Genomic DNA, 21,896 nt, shown 5'->3' on the forward strand with positions numbered 1-21,896 from the left:
GCGAATGTGTTCAGATGTCTGCGAGTCGTGTAACTGAGGTGGAACATGGACCAGCCCGGTATTCACCTAGTGGGAAACCGCCTAAAAACCAGATCCAGGCTGGCCACTACACCGGCCCTCGTCGTTAATCCGCCGGGTGGATTCCCAGCGTGTCTACCCGAGTCCACGACACAACGCGTTAGCGTTCTCGGCTACCCTGGTGATATATATATATATATATATATATATATATATATCTGCTGAAATGCTAGCACATGTCCAGCAGTCATTCCATATTATATTAGAAGTGTTTAAAAGTATGTGTTTGCACAAGAAATGCATTTTCTAAGTATTATTACAATCTGTTTACTGGCTGACAACATGAGCCCCTGACTACCATGCCATTATGTGAAAACCACACATCAATAGCATTTTCCATTGCTATATATATAGCAATGGAAAATGCTATTGATGTGTGTAGTCAGGGGCTCATGTTGTCAGCCAGTAAACAAATTGTAATAATACTTAGAAAGTGCATTTCTTGTGCAAACACATACTTTTAAACACTTCTAATATAATATGGAATGACTGCTGGACATGTGCTAGCATTTCAGCAGAGATGTCTGAGCAGGCCACAGTAATAGATCGTTGGATATAATTTGGTGTATTTTGTATGTCCTTGTAGACAGCTTCGGTCAGCTTTCCCCACAGAAGAAAGTCTACAGGCGTCAAATCTGGAGAATGGGTCAGCGTCCATTCCAACGATCTGGAAACAATTCGTAAAGACGTGTTTAGAATTTCGTGCACAATGGGCTGGAAACCATCACCTTTGACAGCACATTCGAGTTATTGTGTTCATATTCCCTCTTTCACATGGAGCTAGCAACTTGTGCTGTGTCACTGGGCGATGTTACAGTCAACTACCACCAGCTGGCGCTGCACTCTTTTGGTGATGGAAGTTCAGCTTTTCGCCATGAAATGTGATGTATGAGTATGGTTTAGATCATTACTCTCATATGACATCACTGTTTCTCATCGTCTATACATCACTGCTACATGGCTTCCACATATAGATTCATGTTTTTGTCGGCTCTGTGATGTTGGCTGTGTTACTTTCAGTAAACAGCCACTGTCTTGAATCTTTCTTCTTCTTTTTTCTCGCTTTCAGGGTCTGTGCACAGGTGTCCAATGTCAGGAGAACGAATCGATGTTCAGTTCCCATCCAGAATGTATGTATGTGTGGGTTATAGATTACTGCCTGCTCATCACTAGCTGTCCAAGTATTCCCCTCTCTTTTCCTATTGAGCACACTTGGCTGGAGCAACTGTCTAGTGCTTCTCAATCTCAGCATTTCTCTCATTCCCAGTGTTGTTACCCCTTACCTGTACAAGTGCTGTCATGTTTCCTATCATTTTAACTCAGGACCCTTAGGGCTTATACAGCATGGCAAGCCCTGCGGCTGTGTCTTCTGATATAGGCAATGGCGCATGGTGAAGCAGCTCTTAGCGGCCGTGACGGAAATGTCACTGGTGCGACTCCAACGCGAATTAGGAAATTGAGTTAGGAGAAGCAGTATGTAGGTATTCTATAAGTTATCACACACTTCTGAGTGAGAGACTTTCGCTCCTGGTGTAGTGGAAAAGAAATGAAGTGGGAAGAACCAAACTTAGAGTTAGGAGAAGTAGTGACAACACAACTCTGAGTGAACAGTAGCGGAGGGAAATACGTCAAGTAGGCTAGCAGGTAGGGTTGGACCTGCACAAACATCCTTTGTATCAGACATCACAGTGCCAGCATTCTAGAACTTGGATTCTGACATCATAAAGCCTGTCCCAGTATTCAGAGTTTTGGATTTCCTCCACCTGTATTTCATATTGGCCATACTGCATCACCATATTGTATTCTGATGTCATAGCAAGACTGAGCTGGTATTCCAATCCTAGATTGTGATGTCATCCTAAGACTGCAGCAAAATTTAATGTGAGCCATGTTTTATACAGGTTGGCCGTATTTTATCCAGGTCTGCCACGCTGCAACTGCATCTTGTATTCTGACATCACAGAGCGTGTCCCAGTATTACCTGTTCCAGTATTCCAAGTCAATCAGCATGACAGTGCACCACTTTGAATTGCCTGTCAGTTTACACTTAGGACAACAACAACCCTACTTTATACCAGCACATTTGGACAACTTTTTTTGAATTTCCCATCACAATTTTGAATTTCTCACCAAAATTTGAATTCCTGCCATTTCATAAATAAGGCCCATGGTGTTTCTCAGAAAATATCGTTCTTGTGCAACGCAGCTAACTCTTTATTCCCATGAAGTAATGAGGGCTGTGACAAGGGATCTCAGATCAATTCCATATTCCTAGATTTCCAGAAGATTTTTGATACCGTTCCTCACAAGCGACTATTAATCCAATTGCTTGCATATGGAGTATTGTTTCAGTTGTGTGACTGGATTCCTGATTTCCTCTCAGAGAGGTCACAGTTCCTAGTGATAGACGGTAAATCATCGAGTAGAACAGAAGCAATATCTGGCGTTCCGCAAGATGGTGTCATACGCCCTCTGCTGTTTCTGATTTACGTAAATGATCTAGGTGTTAATCTGAGCAGCCCCCTTAGATTGTTTGCAGATGACGCTGTAATTTACCATCTAGTAAAATCATCAGACAATCAATTCCAATTACAAAATGATCTAGAGAGAATTTCTGTATGGTGCGAAAAGTGGAAATTGGCACTAAACAAAGAAAAGTGTGAGGTCATCCACGTGGGTACTAAAAGAAATCAAATAAATTTTGGGTATACGATAAATCGCACAAATCTAAGGGCTATCAGTTCGACTAAATACCTAGGAATTAAAATTACGAGCAACTTAAATTGGAAAGACCACGTAGATATTATTGTGGGGAAGGCGGAACAAAGACTGCCCTTTGATGGTAGAACACTTAGAAGATTTGATAAACCGACTAAAGAGACAATCTACTTTACACTTGTCCGTCCTCTGCTGGAATATTGCTGCGCGGTGTGGGATCATTACCAGGTAGGATTGACGGAGGACATCTATAAAGTGCAAAGAAGGGAAGCCCGTTTCGTGTTATCGCGCAACAGGGGTGAGAATGTCACGCGAGTTGGGGTGGCAATCACTGAAACAAAGGTTGTTTTCCTTGCGGCGAGATCTATTTACGAAATTTCAATCACCAACTTTCTCTTCCAAATGCGAAAATATTTTGTGGACACCCACCTACGTAGGGAGAAATGATCATTATAATAAAATAAAAGAAATCAGAGCTTGAGCGGGAAGATTTAGGTGTTCCTTTTTCCCACGCGCCATTCGAGAGTGGAATGGTAGAGAAGTATATAGAATGAAAATGGTTCGATAAACCCTCTGCCAGGCACTTAAGTGTGAATTGCAGCGTAACCCTGTAAATGAAGATGTGGATGGGGGTGGGGAAATCCCATGACACATCGATGACATCAGCGTGCCAGAAAATCACGCCAGAACTCTACTTACTCACCTTCTTGCGCATATTGTTGTCGGCTTGAAAATGTTCAGTGCCATTTTCATAGCCTGAAACAAAAATTAACACAATCAAGTTCAGTAACACCACAATATACTGACGTTCAAGTTGTGGATGCTTTATATTGTAATTGCAAAATATTTAAGACTTGCTGCAATATATTCACTCAGAAATGCCACATCTATCGGTCGAACATATACTATCCCTGTCCTATTCATGAGGACATCTACTGCATCTAAGCTGATCTTTTCTACTGCAGACACCAGATATTTATCACTGTTGTCTGGTCCATTCCATCCTGTAGCAGCAGGCATCGTAAGCAACTAATGAATCGTCAAGAGGATGGAATCAGCTATCACAATACTCCTTTTTCTGTTCCATGAAGCTTGGCAATGTGCAAATGTTGGTCTCGATATCTTCTTAAAATGAAGATTGTCCTCTGTTTCTTGACTGTCCTACAATGAATATAGATATAAGCATGAACACGCTATGAGACTGTTGCAAGAAACAATTCATTTATAAAGAAGAGTATCCCTGTTTATTTTTACTGCTATCAGATTAAGTGTATGGGCAGAACATCGCTAATGAAGTGGTCACTTACGTTGGCATTCATTCACACCGTCATCAAGAATGAGTGCTACTTGAACGTACTCCATCTCATCCAGTTCATCAAATGCCTGTCCTTCACCTTCACGAGGTTTCATGCCAAATAATCATAAAAGATATAATAGGAAAGTTGGTATTTGTAAAAGTATAATAGAATTGTTGGGTATGAAAAGTCAAGCAAACAAGGCGGAAAGAACTATCTAAATGGCTTAGATAGTGGTTCCTTAAGCGAACGAAAGTTATCGCATAATAATCTACTTCACAACTTAAACGACGAACCCGACGACCGGCAAAATTATTTACGAATACATGTAGAGACGAATACCTATTTACATTCATAGCCCTTCATGTATAGGGCAAAATACATATATGAGAAGAGTAATTCCACCACATGAACGGCTGACAACGATTTCGCAGTTCCTAATAACAGGAAAAATGTATTTTAGACATCCATATATTTTCATAAATTACAGGAGTCGCCAATATTTTGAGAGTGAACTGTACGGTTTACCTTTAGTTAACTCTTGTTGTTGTTGTGGTCTTCAGTCCAGAGACTGGTTTGATGCAGCACTCCTTGCTACTCTATCCTGTGCAAGCTTCTTCATCTCCCAGTACCTACGGCAACCGACATCTTTCTGAATCTGTTTAGCGTATTCATCTCTTGGTCTCCCTCTACGATTTTTAACCCCCCCCCCCCCCCCCCCGCTAACCCACCAGTACCAAATTGGTGATCCCTTGATGCCTCAGAGTGTGTCTTACCAACCGATCCCTTCCTTTTGTCAGGCTGTATCACAAATTTTTCTTCTTCCCACTTCTATTCAGTATCTCCTCATTAGTTACGTGATCTACCTATCTAATCTTCAGAATTCAAAAGGACTTCCTGACACTTAGAACTATACTTGATGTCAACAAATTTCTCTTCAAAAAATGGTTCAAATGGCTCTGAGCACTATGGGACTCAACTTCTGAGGTCATTAGTCCCCTAGAACTTAGAACTAGTTAAACCTAACTAACCTAAGGACATCACACACATTCATGCCCGAGGCAGGATTCGAACCTGCGACCATAGCGGTCTCGCGGTTGGACTGCAGCGCCTAGAACCGCACGGCCAATCGGCTGGCAAATTCTCTTCTTCAAAAAAATTTTCCTTGCCATTGCCAGTCTACAATTTATGTCCTCCCTACTTCGACCATCATCAGTTGTTTTGCTCTCCAAATAGCAAAACTCATTTACTACTTTAAGTGTCCCATTTCCTAATTTAATTCGACTATATTCTATTATCCTCGGTTCGCTTTTGTTGATGTTCATGTTATACCCTCCTTTCAAGATTCTGTCCATTCCATTCAACTGCTCTTCCAAGTTCTTTACTGTCTCTGACAGAATTGCAATGCCACCAGCAAACCTCAAAGTTTTTATTTATTTTCCCTCTCCATCTCCAAGTTTCTCTTTTGTTTCCATTGTTGCTCGCTCAATACATAGATTGAATAACATCAGGGATAGGATTCAACCCTGTCTCACTCCCTCCTCAACCATGGCTTCCCTTTTGTGTCTCTCAACTCTTAAAACTACCATCTGGCTTCTGTACAAATTGTAAATAGCCTTTCGCTCCCTGTATTTTACCCCTAACACCTTTAGAATTTGAAAGACAGTATTCCACTCAACATTGTCAAAACCTTTCTCTAAGTCTACAAATTCTATAAACGTAGGTTTGCCTTTCCTTAACCTATTTCCTATGATAAATCATAGGGTCATTATTGCCTCGCATTATTTCTCTGGAATCCAAACTGATATTCCACAGGTCGGCTTCTACCAGTTTTTCCATTTGTCTGTAAAGAATTTGTGTTAGTATTTTGCACCTGTGACTTACTAAACTGTCAGTTCAGTAATTTTCACACCTGTCAACACCTGCTTTCTTTGGGATTGGGATTATTATATTCTTCTTGAAGTCTGAGCGTATTTCGCCTGGCATATACGAGGGCCGTTCAGAAAGTAACCTCCGGTTGATTTAAAAAAATACACCAAGTTAAATAAAAATATTTTAATATATACATCTTACAACTACATCTTTGCACTATTTTTCTACATAGTCTCCATAGCGATTGAGGCACTTATCGTATCTCTTCACAAGCTTTGAAATTCCTTCTGCATAAAAATCACCCGCTTGTGCCTGGAGCCAGCCTGTGACAGCATCTTTGAGCTCTTCGTCGTCATCAAACCGCTGTGACCCGAGCCATTTCTTCAAATGCATGAAGAGGTGATAATCACTTGGCGCCAGGTCTGGGTTGTAAGGTGGATGGTTGATAACGTCCCACTTGAAGGACTCAAGAAGGGCCGTTGTTCTGCGAGCAGAATGAGGACGGGCGTTATCGTGCAAAAAAACGATACCGGAAGTCAGCATACCACGGCGTTTGTTCTGTATAGCCCGTCGTAACTTTTTTAACGTTTCACAGTACACGTCTTGATTAATGGTCGTACCACGTTCCATGAATTCAACCAACAACACCCCTTTGGCATCCCAAAACACCGTTGCCATCAGTTTTCTGGCAGAAAAATCTTGCGAGGCTTTTCTTGGTTTGGTAGGCGAATTTGAATGTGCCCACATCTTTGATTGTTCTTTTGTCTCAGGATTCACGTACTTAATCCAGGTTTCGTCACCGGTCACGATTCTGTTTAACAATGGTTCTCCTTCGTCCTCATAACGTGACAGAAAGTCTAATGCAGAGGCCATTCTTTGAGTTTTGTGGTGGTCGGTAAGAATTTTGGGCACCCATCGTGCACAGAACTTACGGTAACCCAATCTTGCTGTCACTATCTCGTACAAGAGAGTCTTACAAATCTGTGGAAAACCAGTAGACAACTCCGACATTGAGAAACGTCGATTTTCACAAACTTTTGCATCAACTGTCTGAACGAGTTCGTCAGTCACCAATGATGGTCTACCACTCCTCTCTTCATCATGAGCGTTTTCTCGTCCACTTTTAAATAAACGTACCCATTCACGGACAACTCCTTCACTCATAACTCTTGGTCCGTACACGGCACAAAGCTCACGATGAATAGCTGCTGCAGAATATCCTTTGGCTGCAAAAAACCTTATGACAGCACGCACTTCACATTTGGCGGGGTTTTCTATTGCAGCACACATTTCAAACTGCCACAAAAACTAAACTAGCGCAGGTACAACGTTCACTCAACCACGGCTTGATGCCGACTGACCTGTTGAGTGCGTGAACGCACAGATGGCGTCGCTACTCCCCCCACAACCCGCACTGTGACCGATCGGAGGTTACTTTCTGAACCGCCCTCGTAGATGTTGCTCACCAGATAGAAGAGTTTTGTCATGGCTGGCTCTTCCAAGGCAGTCAGTAGCTCTAATGGAGTGTTGTCTACTCCCAGGGCCTTGTTTTGACTTAAGTCTTTCAGTGCTCTGTAAATTTCTCATGCAGTATCATATCTCCATTCTCATCTTCCTCTATGTCCTCTTCCATTTCCATAATTTTGCCCTCAAGTACATCCCCCTTGTATAGACCATGTATATACTCCTTCCACCTTTCTGCTTTCTATTATTTGCTTAGGACTGGTTTTCCATCTGAGATCTTGATATTCATACAGATGTTTCTCTGTTCTCCAAACACCACTTTAATTTTCCTGTAGGCAGTATCTATCTTACCCCTTCTACATCCTACATTTGTCCTCTAGCCATTCCTGCTTAGCCATTTTGCACTTCCTGTCGATCTCATTTTTTAGATGTTTGTATTCCCTTTCATCTGCTACATTTATTGCGTTTTTGTATTTTCTCCGTTCATAGATTAAATCCAATATTTCTTCTGTTACTCAAGGTTTCCTACTAGCCCTAGCCTTTTTATCTGCCTTCACTATTTCATCTCTCAAAGATACCTGTTCTTCTTCTACTGCAGGCGCGGCTCATAATTAAAGGCTCTGAGGCGGAGCCGCCCCAAAATATATGTTAAAGTAAATTCCGCAAGAACGTATTACATAATTTAAATTATCAGGACGAATTTCGCATATTTCCCATTCCGATTAAAATAACGGCGGTCAACGTTTTTGGAACTGTTTGTATCGATAGATGTTTTCCGAACGGTTAGTAGTGTTTAGGCTGCGCCTTGGAACGTCCGTAAGCTGCATGTAGTAGCGGTTTGGGGGCGTGGCTTCTACATAGTATTGCTCTTTATGGGCGAACCGAAGGCTCAGAGCTTGCAGCCTAAGGGTGTCATACCAACCACCACACATTTTTCAGGTTCCACTATCTATGTAATAAAGGAATGTAGAGTGGCCGAAACTTCGCTATCCAATCTCTGTCTCTGCACATTTCTACTAAGCTTCGATGCGTCATTAATCGACGTTTAGTATTATTGTTTTGATAATGTTTTACATAGTTGTTTTGTTTTAGCCATTGGCTATTTTAGCCACATTTATAAGTTTGCAAATATCCCGCCAGAGTGCACTACACTACAGTAACATACCAGTACTGCCATCTAGCGAGAGTTTCCTAAGTGGTTAGAGGACAAAGCGCGCGAAATTTGTCCCGTTACTATACTTTCCTTGCTTGCTGATGCTGACTGCTTTTGTTGATACCGTGTAATATTAGCAAGTTTCTTTTTCGGAGTATATTTTGCAAGATTTTAGTGAGTTTTACTTGCTGGTGAATATCTGCGACATACCGCGAGTGTGAAACAAGCGCAATATGAATTCAGTGTGCAATTTAATAGGTAAAAACTAGGAACATGGCCATAGAATGAAAGTGAAAGAACTTTGTGCATCCAGACCCACATTAAAGATCTCTCCGAAACGTGTCTTTCTATATGATTTGCTGCAAAGTGTCAGAAAATGTAATGATGACGTATAAAAACACTTACCAAAGATTTTAACTCGAAGTTAGCTTCTAATGATATTTAATACCTGATTATAGAAGATTCAGTACGTAAAATTATGGGTAGAGAGTGATCTGCCCACCCCGTCCACCTGAATTCTTAGTTGTTTATGTCAGACTAACCTGTAGCATAACCAGAGGTCTATGTTGGCTCCGATCGATAAATGCCGCAGCCTTCCCCAGTATAGAAACCACGAGCCGCGCCTGTTCTACTGTATTCCTTTCCCTTGTTCTTGTCAATCGTTTCCCAATGCTCCTTCTGAAGCCCTCTACAACCTCTGGTTCTTTCAGTTTATCCAGATCCCATTTTCTTAAATTCCTGACGTTTTGCAGTTTCTTCAGTTTTAATCTGCATTTCATAACCAATAAATCGTGCTCAGAGTCCAAAACTGCTCCTGCAAATGTCTTACAGTTTAAAATCTGGTTCCTGAATCTCTGTCTAACCATTATATAGTCAATCTAAAACCTTCCAGTGTCTCCACGTCTCTTCCAAGTATACAACCTTCTCTCATATTTCTTAAACCAAGTGTTAGCTATGATTAAATTATGCTGTGTGCAAAATTCTACCAGTCAGCTTCCTCTTTCATCCCTTTCCCTTACTACTTTTCCTTCTCTTCCTTTTTCTCTATCGAATTCCAGTCCCCTATGACTATTAAATTTTGGTCTCCCTTAACTATTTGAATAATTTCTTTTATCTCATCAAACATTTCCTCAACCTCCTCCTCATTGCAGAGCTAGTTGGCATACAGACTCGTACTGCTATGGTGGGTGTGGGCTTCATGTTTATTTTGGCTACAATAATGCATTCACTGTGCTGTTCATAGTAACTTATGCACATTCCTATTTTTTTGCTCATTATTAAACCTACTCCTGCATTACTCCTACTTGATTTTGTATTTATATCCCTGTATTCACCTGTCCAGAAGTCCTGTTACTCCTGCCACTGAACTTCACTAATTCCCACAATATCTAACTTTAACCTATCCACTTCCCTTTTTCAGTTTTCTAACCTACCTGCCTGATTAAGGGATCTGACATTCCACACTCTGATCTATAGAACGCCTGTTTTGTTTCTCCTGATGACGACATCCTCCTGCATAGTCCCTGCCCAGAGATCCGAATGGGAGACTATTCTACCTCCAGAATATTTTACCAATAGAATGTCATCATAATTTAACCATACAGTAGAGCTGCATGCCCTCAGCAAAAATTATGGCTGTAGTTTTCCCTTGCTTTCAGTCGTCCGCAGTACCAGCACAGCAAGGAGATATCAGTTAGTCATCCAGATTGTGGCCCGTGCAACTACTGAAAAGGCTGCTGCCCCTCTTCAGGAACTACACGTCTAAAACAATTCCGCACCTCACCGATTGAGGTACGAAAGTAGTTAATAGAGGAAACAGGAGCAGTTGGCCCTAAAACTTAACTGTGGTGTCTGTCCTACGGCATTCTGCAAAGTCCTCTTTAAAACACTTAGATTCACTAACGCTTATTTCCACAGCGCAGTCACTTTCTCCCCTCCATCCTCACAATTCTCTGTGTGATCCCTGAAATATGAATAATGTGCGTAGACATTAAACATCAGGCATTATCTTTAGTGGCTAAAAGAGAAATTTTTTGAAACTAACTTACATTTTGGACTCTTCATGGAGAAATATTGTATATTTTTATCATTTAATCAGCAAATCATTAATCATTTCATCATGAACATCTCATTCAAGAGACAACTTTTGTTCAATCGATAATTACAACCACTGAACACATTGTTCATAAGCTAATCACTTTTTGCTAAAATACATATAAAAACTTTCTCAAAATCGTCGACTGTTACCGTCGGTTGTGCAGAATTCAAAATTTCTGTTCAATGAAGGCGGTTCAAAAAATGAGAAACACTATGCTAATCAAACAGCCACATTAGCGGCGATCTCCTGTCTACTTGCTACGATTTGTCTCCGCACATCTGATTTGGGCATACATATTTCAGCAATTTTCCTCCAATCTGGTGGTTTCGTAAATTTCATACTTGTGTAGACTCTGCAAGATTTCAAACTCCGTTGGCCATGCTGCATCAGGCGCACACTACATGCCAGTTTAAGTTGGCGACACTGCGCCGTACAAAACAAAACAGCATGAGTGCTAATGTTTTGCTTGGTGGAAAGGGGGAACAGCTGATGAATTCGTGTGTGTTCAAATTGTGCTATAGTGTTGCGACAGTGTATTTGCTTCGGTCTTAGTGTAAAAGTAAAGTGGTATCGGGTAAGATGGCACATGCAAGGTCCTTGCCACAAAGCAAGGAAGCGTTGTTAAAATCGTACACGACAAGGCTGAGGGATGATGTTAAGTCTATGCTGGAAAATTTTGATGGTAATTAACGCCATAGTTTTCTTCGCATTGTTGATGGTACTGTACGGAAATGAACTGATGATTATTTTGCTTTGATACTTGCAGAAATAATCAGATTGTCGAAGGCGGAGAGTGATACGCAGCTGTCGAAGATGACACAGAGCGAACAAGACACATTTGAAATGCATGTTCGAGCTGCTAATATTGTGAGTTTACATTTATTACGTCCGATGCCTCGAGATATCAGCACATACGCTGTAATTATATTACATTTTGTTGGTTTCATTTTAGGTTCGCGCAGGTGAATCTTTGATGAAATTGGTGTCTGATATCAAACAGTATTTAATATTAAACGATTTTCCCTCGGTTAATGAGGCCATTACACAAAACTCAAAGCTATTCCGAACGAAGCAAGCAGAATGTGATCAGAAACTAATGAGTCTTAGAGATGACATGGCTGCGGATTTGTATGATCTGGAAGAGGAATATTACTCGTCAATTTATAAGTGACTGGACACCATCTTGTGAGTGTGGTAATTGTACTGGAGCGCTTTAGATGTTCCAGGAACATTATTTTTCCACCCATTTAACATTGAAGTACCTGTGAATTATCTGTGATGGGATGAGGTAATACTTGTATATGGACGCATGAAGTGTTTTGTGTTAATTGTGACTGATCATACAATCAGTGCTTTTAGTAAAGAGTGTTTGTAAGGGCTTCAGTATTGCCACAAGTCTTGTGGCATTTTTTGTTCAACTGCAAACCATAAAATGGGTATGACTTAGCCAAAGTGTTCTTTATTATTCGGATTTGATCAACAAATTTACTGTTGAGTGTGGAAAAGTGTTACCTTGTGTAATGTATTGCTCTAAAATTTGATTAAGAGATCACCCTTGTTGAGCAAACATTTTGCATTGTGCATAACATACTGCCCCAGTCAACAGATTTCTGATTGCTATCTTGGAGACATGTATTTTTTATATAAATATTAACGAAAAAGACCAACTTATGAATGATGTGTTCAGTGGTTGTAATTATCCAGTGAACAAAATTTGTCTATTGAATGGGATGTTCTTGGAGTAATGGTAATGCAGCTTGTATTTGCATTGCCTGTATGTTTAATAGTTTACTGTATAAATGGTAGAAATATCAATATTTTTCCTTAAAGAATCCAACATGTAAGCTACCCTTCTATTCTTCACACTGTGTTCCATATTGCGTTACTATGTAGCGTACCATTCACAAACTTTCTCTTGTAGCAAAAAGGTTCCACCACTTTAAAAAATTCTTGATGTGAATGAAGTGTCTTAATATCTACACACATTATTCATGTTTCTTGGGTCTCACAGAGAATGGAGGGGGGGGGGGGGCGACAAGAGGAGGAGGAAAGAATGACTAAATAAGGATTAAAAACAGATCTCTGTAAGTTAAATTCCTCCCCCCCCCCCCCCCCCCCAAAAAAAAAAAAAATTAATTTCACAAATCATGAGTAAATGGAAATAAGTGTAATAAACTAGTTGCATTAATTTTAATATAGTTGTACAAGTAATTGCCCATATTTCAAATGTGGGTGAAGAGACTTTAGTAATGTCAGGGTGTGGATTTTCCAGTGAAGGTTGCAACATCTATGCAGTCTCAGAATAACAGCATTAACTTCTTGTGCTTCTTTATTTGAATGGAATATTATAATAGCTCGTGGGGTTTTGACAGATGCACTAAATTGGAGGTAACTGAACCTATCAGTACTAGATCTGGGCTTAATCCTGTAACATGATGATGATGTGGTGTATGACATAAAACATATCCAAATAGAAAGAGAACAGAACACTGATAATATTCATTTTGGGTCTTATTAGTGTTAGAAATGTGGGTTGCAGTGAAACTGATCTGTAGGATAGCGAAAAGTCTAGGTTAGCTTGGGAGGAGACAGGTTCCTTCAAAGTTGCCAATGATGTGTGTCTACTGGACCATGTCAAAATTTCATTAGTCTCCAACCATCTGTTGATGTAGCTGCCTTTTCAGTAAGAGCACACTTGTATCATTTGAAAAAGAATAAAATTTCTGCATATCAAGGCAATGGGGGGGGGGGGGGGGGGGGGTGGAAGAAACTTGTGGAACACTGCTTCAAATTTTGAATACCTAATTTTGAGTGATCAATGTATGAATATTGGAAAGTGAAAAAGTTTCAAGTGCCTATTCTCACATTCGTCAGGAGAATGTTCTACTCCCACCCCAACCCTCTCCACATATGTTGCTCACCGCAAAAAGTGAGAGTGTGAGAGGAAGTAGCAAATGAATACCTTATTAAGAATGTTGTAAATGCCATACCAGGAAACTGGTTCCAAGTGCCAACCAAAAAGGTCTTACAAGTTGATTGTAGCGAAGGAGAAAACAACCAGCCACTGGTAATAATGCAATTTATTTACACAAATAGTACCATTACCGGTTTCATGCACAGTTTCATCTTCAGACACATGTTCACATTTATATTATACACAGCCATCTGAACGTGAACCTGTCAGCTCGAAACCAGTAAGAGTGCTATTTGTGTAAATAAACAGCAATATTAGGAGTCTTGGGTTGCAGTTTTCTTCTTTTCAAGAGCCAATATGTATTTTGTACAAAGCCACGATACCAAAAAGTCAGTTTTCCACGAGAAGTAAGAAGAAAGTTCGTGCTCAAAGTTAAATTAATACTGAGACACAAAGTTTTATTTGCTGTAATACACGTACAGAAATACATAATTAGGTTTTTAATTAGTAGAACTGTAGTCTACACAAAAAAAAGAAAAAAAAATCTCATATATATTTAAATTTTGGATCTAGAGGGAATGACAGCTTGGCAAAATGGCCATACACCATCTGATAAGGAATATTTGAAAAACTTTCTATATAGTTTGGTACTGGGATCAAATCCTAGAAGCACATAACAGGGTACGGAGAACATCGTAGCATTGAAAATGTGCTTTTTTACTGTTCCATAATATCTGTACTTTTGTGTAAGGACATTGTCCACAAAATCAAAAGCCTTCGCTAAGTTACAAAATATTCCCAATAGTAATAATTTCTGATTTATTCCTTTCTGAAATTGAAGCTTATTGATTTCCATACAAAGTGTTTACGGATTATGTTGAACATTATTTTGAAAAAATAGGGATTAGGAGCATTTAATCTACTTCCATAGATTAATTATTAATGTCTTACTTCAATATTATATTTTCTTTGTTGTTGTTATTATTATTATTATTATTATTATTATTCTTTATCCTTATTTTCTTTGGGCCTTTATCCTGCTTCAACGCTGGGTTGGCCGTGTTACTATGGAGTTGGCAGTGTTAAGTCACAGAGGGTGGCCAGATGCCCTTCCTGTCGCCACCTTAAGCCCCCCGGGACAGAATTAGTGGACCCCAGCTGTCTGCGTCTACTAATGTAAGCCATGAAAGAGTACGAACGTTTCCAAATGTCTGCGACATTGTGTAGCTGAGGCGGAACGTGGGGACCAGTCCGGTATTCACCTAGCAGGGTGTGGAAAACCACCTAGAAACCACATCTAGGCTGGCCAGGATACCGGCCCTCGTCGTTAATCCGCCAGGGGGATTCGATCCGGGGCCAGTGTGCATACCCAAGTCCAGGAAGCAGTGCTTGAGTGCTCTCGGCTACCCTGGCAGTTATTATTATTATTATTATTATTATTATTATTATTATTATTATTATTATTAATGTCAAGTATGGTGTTTACATCTCTTGAGTCTGTATTTCACAATTACTTATTGGATTCCTCCTCTTCTTTTTTCTGTGTGTTATCTAATGTTAACTGTTAGTGTATTGTATTTTCGGGAGCAGGGATTGGCAATTAGCCCATCATTTGCTTAAAAAAGTGTGGAAAACTACTTTAAAACAACATTGGCTTTGTACCAGGCTAACTGTCGTCATTCTGTCACATGGCTTCAATCTGTGTCTGGCTCACCTAACTGTTTCACGAGCTACTGTGCTGCTTGTTAAGCTGTACAAGCAGATAATCCTTGTAGTTGTGTGATTTAAAAAAAAAAAAAAAAAAAAAAAATTGACGAGCACTCTGGTATTAAATGGTAGCAGTTGAGCATTATGAGCTGAGAGACCATTAACTAAAGAATTTACACTATGACCTGCACGTTGATGTGTTCTCAATAGCAATGCTGCTGCTTGCCATAACTTGTTGGAAATTTTATAATGAGAGTTAGATAATAAGAAGTAGCAAGGGACCCGAGTTTAGCTCTGACTTAGTTATGCTCTAAAATTGTTACAATTATCCAGTGAGTAATACCTCATTCGGTTTGGAAGTTAAAAAAGTTAATAACACACCTAGTTCTTTCAAGAATAAATCAAAATCACCAGATGTATATTTACTTTTCATGTCAATGGTCTTTCACAGTAGTAATAGCATTTGCCATCTGATCATCAAAGTTCAGCGTTGTTAGTCTTGGCTAACACATGGATGGGCCACCGTCCAGGTCTATTGAGTGCTGTGCAGACCACATGCCGCTCCATATCCACATTCACTGATGCCTATTGGCCGAGGATGAAACAGCAGTTGGTCGGTACTGTTAAGTGTTCCAAGGTCTGTTCGGATGGGGTTTAGTTTAGTTTTTATGTTACCTTTTCATGAATTTCTACTTCATATTTTCATTCATTATTAATGTAAATGACTATTTCATTATCTATTCTTTATCTGCAGTTACTGGATGAAAGGTTTTGTCCAGACATATTCTGCATTTCTGTTTCATTGGGTATTAAATCGTATGTTGATTGATTTCTTTGTTGAACCTTTATTATTTTGGTGCTATTAGTTTTCCCTTCTTTTCTGTTTTCAGGCTCAAAGTTTGTTATATTTGCGTCTTTTAACACTAGGGCCTGAACACTTGAGTTCGCCCAAAAGATGCTGCCCTCACACAATTGACTATGTGGATCCTCCCATGATCCTCAAAGATTCTTTTACCAGCTCAACCAATTTCCCTTTCATGTTGAGTTGTAGGCTATAACTCATAAACTCCACCATGCCACCATCAGAAACAAAATCCATATTTGGCCCATAAGTGACAGAAGTAATTAATGTAACTCAACACTGACCCATTTCACAGAATTGTTAAGCTGGGACTTACGATAATGCCTGCAAAAAAGAACAAACTTAACTTCTGTGGGGTTCATTGTTGAAGCCATCTTTAGCAGATTACTGTTTCCTGTTGAGTGCTTTGGAGATGTCTTTGTGGAAGGGAAATTACTTCATAATAAATAATTTTAAAAAAGAATATAAGTCTGAGGTGAATCATCAGTATTGCTTTCATCAGTTTCCAACTTTTCAGAGCATCAAAACTGTACATATAGTAATGTGAAGAGATTTCCATATAAAATTGGCATGTAATGAATAAGTAATCCACAACAGTTGCACATTTTGGAGTATCAGAAAACAAAAGTTGAAAGAAATTCTAGAAGGAATCTATTGAGAATATCTGAAGCCAAAAAACTGATTAGGATTTAAAATTATGTGAAAAGCAAAGGCAGGGTGCAGAAAATTATGAAAACACTCCATTAAAACAAGAGACAAAGGAAAACCTGTCAGAACTCTGCATACTTGTAAGCAAACATTGGGTTTTACAAATAAGTAATTATAATTTACTTATATACAGATGATACAAAATCAATGTTCAACAAATTGAGAAAAAATTAACAGAAAAAAATCATCACACTTTCAGAGCAATACTTACAATATTGGTAAGCAGGAACTTCAGTGAAATTTATTGCTGGCATTACAACAGACTTACACATTGATTATCAAAGATAATTTTAGACTGACCATAGAACATGCTGTTTTGGGTGTACATGAAAATCCATGTAGTATTGACATTAAAAAACACCCCTGCAAACTCCACACACCATCTTCAGAATGTGATGTGGTCTTCAGTCCAATGACTGGTTTGATGCAGTTCTTCATGATGCTCTCTACGCAAGTCTCTTCATCACTGAATAACTACTGCAACCTATATTCATTAGAACCTGCTTACTGCATTCATATGTTTGTCTTACTCTACAATTTTTGCCCCCCCCCCCCCCCTCGCCTTCTCTCCAATATCAAATTTATGATTTCTTGGTGTCTCAGAATACGACATATCAATTGATCCCTTCATTTACTCAAGTTGTGCTACAAATTTATTTTATCTCAAATTATATTCAGTATCTCCTCATTAGCTATGACTGTATAATATTCAGCATTCTTCTGTAGAACTATGTTTCAAAAGCTTATAGCCTCTTCTTGTACAAACTATCTATTGACCACATTTTACTTCCATACAAGGCGATACTCCAAATACCTTCAGAAAAGACTCTGTAAAACATAAATTTATATTCAATGTTTACGTTTCTGCTCTTTGGAAATGCTTTTCTTGCCACTGGCAGTCTACATTTTATGTCCTCACTACTTTGGCCAACATCAGTTATTTTCCTGCCAAACTAGTAAAACTCTTATTTCCTCCATTCAAGACACTTCCATTCACTGCTCTTCCAAGCCCTTTGCCATCTTTGACAGAATTACAGTGTCTTTGGCAAACCTAATTACTTTTTCAAATTTTTCTTTGGTTTCTTTTATTACTTGCTCAACATTCAGATTGAAATAAGCATACCCGGTGTACAGAAACAACTTAAAGACTTGAAAAATAATAAATCACCAGGTCCATGGAATCCCAGGTTCATTTTACAAAGAGTATTATATGCATTTATCGTGAATCTCTCACCCAGCATAAAGTCCCAAATGACTGGAAAAAAGTGCAGGTGACTCCAGTATATAAGAGAGATAAAAGAACGGACCTGCACAATTACATATCAATATTCCTAACTTTTGTTTGGTGCAGAATCCTTGAACACATTCTCAGTTTGAATATAATAAACTTTCTAGAGGTTAAGTAGCTTATGTCATTGAATCAGCATGGTTTTAGAAAGCATTGTTCATGCATGCAAAACTCAGCTTGCCTTGTCCTCACTTCATACACTGGGGATTATAGATGAAGGGCAACAGGCTAGAGTCCATATTCCTAGATTTCCAGAAAGTATTTGATAGGGTGCCCCACTACAGGCTGTTAACAAACGTACAAGCATATGGAACAAGTTCACAGATATGTGAGTGGCTCAAAGACTTCTTAAATAATAGAACCCAGTATATCATCCTCGACAGCGAGTGTTGATTAGAGACAAGGGTATTGTCAGGAGTGCGCCAGGGAAGTGTGATATAACCGCTGTTGTTCTCATAAAATGATATGGCAGACAGGGTGAGCAGCAGTCTTCATTTGTTTGCTGATGATGCAGTGGTGTACAGTGAGGTGTTGAAGTTGAGTGGCTGTAGGGAGATAAAAGACAACTTAGACAAAATTTCCAGTTGATGTGATGAATGGCAGCTAGCTCTAAATGTGGAAAAATGTTAGTGCAGATGAGTAGTAAGAACAAACCTGTAATGTTTGGATACAGTATTACTAGTGTCCAGCTTGACACAGTCAAGTTGTTTGAATATCTGGGCATATCATTTAAAAGTGATATGAGGGAAATGAGCATGTGAAAACTGTGGTACTGAAGGCAAATGGTTGACTTTGGTTTATTGAGAGAATTTTAGGAAAGAGTGGCTCACCTGTAAAGGAGACTGCGTATAGGGCACTGGTGTGACACATTCTTGAGTACCAGTCGAGTGTTTGGGATTCATACCAGGTCGGATTTAAGGAAGATATCAAACCAATTCAGAGGAGGGCTACTAGATTTGTTACTGGTAAGTTCAAGCAAAACTTAAGTATTACAGGGGTGCTTCAGAAACTCAAATGGGAATCGCTGTAGAGGAGGCGGCATTCTTTTTGAGAAACACTATTGAGAAAATTTAGAGAACTGGCATTTGAAGCTGACTGCCGAACAATTCTGCTCCCACCAACATACGTAGCACATAAGAACCATGAGATAAGATACGAGAAATTAGGGCTCATACAATGACGTACAGGTAGTTCTTTTTCCCTTGCTCTGTTTGTGAGAGGAACAGGAGGGGAAAATGACAAGTAGTACAGGGTACCCTCTGCCACTCGTCTTATGGCAGCTTATGGAGTACCTCTGTAGTTGTAGATACAGATGGAATAACAACGGGGATAGACCACAATCCTGTCTCACTTCCTTCTGAACCACTGCTTCCCTTTCAAGACCTTTGACTCTTATAATTGCTAGCTGGTTTTCTCCACAGGCTGTATTTTACCCCTGCTACCTTCTGAATTTAAAAGAGTGTATTCTAGTCAACATTGTCAAAAGCTTTTTCCAAGTATACAAATGCGGGTAGGGGGGCTGGGGGTACATGCTGCTCACCACATCCATGGCATTGATAAGCAACATGTGCCCCCCCCCCCCCCATCCATTCCTGCAAAATGGCAAGCACCTCATGGACTTCAGTATTCATTTTCTGGGTAAAGGCTTAGCAAGTCATGATTTCCTGAGCTGTGGATAGTAAGTGCCACCAGTCCTCTATAACAGTAAGCTATGGGCATGCTTCAGTGATCACTGTGCAGCATGTAGGATGAATTTTCTGTGCCACAGGGATGGGGGATCTTGGCTTAGCTACCCAAATTGCAAAAATGGTCAAAACCTCTATAAAAAGAAAATCTCAAGGTGTGCACCCACCGGTGAGATACTTGGCAGTTGAGGCAGAACAGTTATTAACATTCAACCTCTGAGAAGACTGCTGCACCTCAATTGTATAAGGCTAAGCCAGGCAAGTGGGACTGGACCATTATTTTCCTAGTTGCTCTTGGGACTGAGATGGACTTTTCAAACTTTATATTTTCAGCTCCAGCAGAATGGACGTACAGCTGGTTGGTATCAACAGCCGGTGTAACAAGAGGGCTCCTGACTCAGAAATTATTCAGAGTACTGCAGTTTATTCTAACAGAACACATACTGCTGGCCAGAATGTGTTTTTAGTAGTTAAAAGTGTTATCTACCCCATCCTTCCTACTTCCATCTGTTGTCTACACTAAAGTCTTTTATGAAGATTTGAGAGGAGTGAAGATTACAATGAACATTTTAATGTATCATACAGTATTTTGATTTTTCACATTAGCAAAGCCGAAATTACATTGTTCACACAAAAATTACGTCCAATCACATCAGAGGCATACTTCTGACTCCCTCACTCTGTGGAAAGAACACTATTCCAAAAGGTTTACAATTTTTATTAACAAATGAATTTCTGCTAGCTTTAATTTCGATTATTATTTCATTAATGAATCTACAAATAAACATACTAAACGGTACAGGATTGCAAAATTAATAATAGAAATTTTAAGTGTGCAAATATTTCATAATTTCAAATGTTTTTTAAAAAATAATTTTTAACTGTACATTAACAATTAGTACTTATCGATTATAACATCGAAAGTAAAATATTTTATTAAGTAATTCCTTTTCATAAATTTCAGCCTGAAATATAACATACTGTGTATAAAATTATATGAAAGTTCTCAGAAAAGCAACTGAGATAATACTGACCTGTCCAAAATTTGAAAAATAATACTGGTGTCGACAACTACTGTTGAGGAAAAGTAATGCTAGAGGAGGATGTCCCGTTATTACTGTTAAGTGGCTGTGGAATGAGACACAGCTGGTTGGAGCTTTCAGTGTCCCACAAGTAATGAATCTCCGGAAAGCTAAATGACTCAAGGAATATGCAGCCAAAACTGAGTTACATATTACTATGAACTACAGGAGATCTGGTAGATAGTCCCTAAGAGAGATGAAAGCTGAGCAAGCCTGAGAACATTGGCATTCAAAATATAATGAAATGAGTGGATGGCAATCTGGTGGTAAATCAGACTCCTTTGTCCTTACTTTTAATAACACTAAACTTACAGAGCATGTCAAGACAGGTTTCCTTCATTTAAATGTTTGGGATTATGTTCCAAGCTGATGTACTGTTTTCAATGCCAATGCTTTGGACATGCTACTCTAGGAAGTAAGGGAGAAGTCACTTTCGCTCTGGGGATCACCCTGTCTGAAATATGGACTCCAATGTCTTCCTTGAAGAAGGGAAGATACAGGAGCCGAAAACATCAAAGCATACCCTGTATGCTGAGGCCAAGATAACCTATAAAGCCATGCAGCTTCCTGTATTCACTACTTCTTTATCTATAGCTCTTAAAAAGGCTATTCCGAAAGCTGATGCAACTACACAAAACAGAGGTTGCGTGTGTCAGCACTAATACCTGTGTTTGTCAGTGCACTTGTAACGGTGCTAATCTTCCAGAGCCCTTAGCTTCTCCCAGAACACCAGGACTTAGGAAAAAGCCACACTTGCTGACATTGGGGTCTTCCAGCACCTCAAATGAAAGGCTCCAGAAACAGTACTGCTGCGGTGACTACTATGACACCTTCTTTGACAAAGAAAGCAAATGGAAAGCATCAGTCACAAAAGAAGACGAGTCCTAAACCACCAGACCATATAGACAATATTCTGACTGACAATGCTCACAATTTGTCTTCAGAGCGAATGGAATATAAAGTCTCCCTGGG

The 21,896-nt window shown here is 39.5% G+C and overlaps 1 protein-coding gene across 1 annotated transcript; it reads left to right on the forward strand.

Moving 5' to 3' along the window:
• The first annotated feature begins 11,116 nt into the window (after positions 1-11,116).
• On the forward strand, positions 11,117-12,124 carry LOC126092064 (mediator of RNA polymerase II transcription subunit 22). Its single transcript, XM_049907477.1, has 3 exons — positions 11,117-11,360; positions 11,445-11,545; positions 11,631-12,124. Exons 1-3 carry the CDS (start codon positions 11,258-11,260, stop codon positions 11,847-11,849), a joined length of 423 nt encoding a protein of 140 aa, XP_049763434.1. The 5' UTR covers positions 11,117-11,257; the 3' UTR covers positions 11,850-12,124.
• Positions 12,125-21,896: the final 9,772 nt, after the last annotated feature.

Source organism: Schistocerca cancellata, chromosome 7, assembly GCF_023864275.1.
Source record: "Schistocerca cancellata isolate TAMUIC-IGC-003103 chromosome 7, iqSchCanc2.1, whole genome shotgun sequence".
Classification (NCBI taxonomy): domain Eukaryota; kingdom Metazoa; phylum Arthropoda; class Insecta; order Orthoptera; family Acrididae; genus Schistocerca; species Schistocerca cancellata.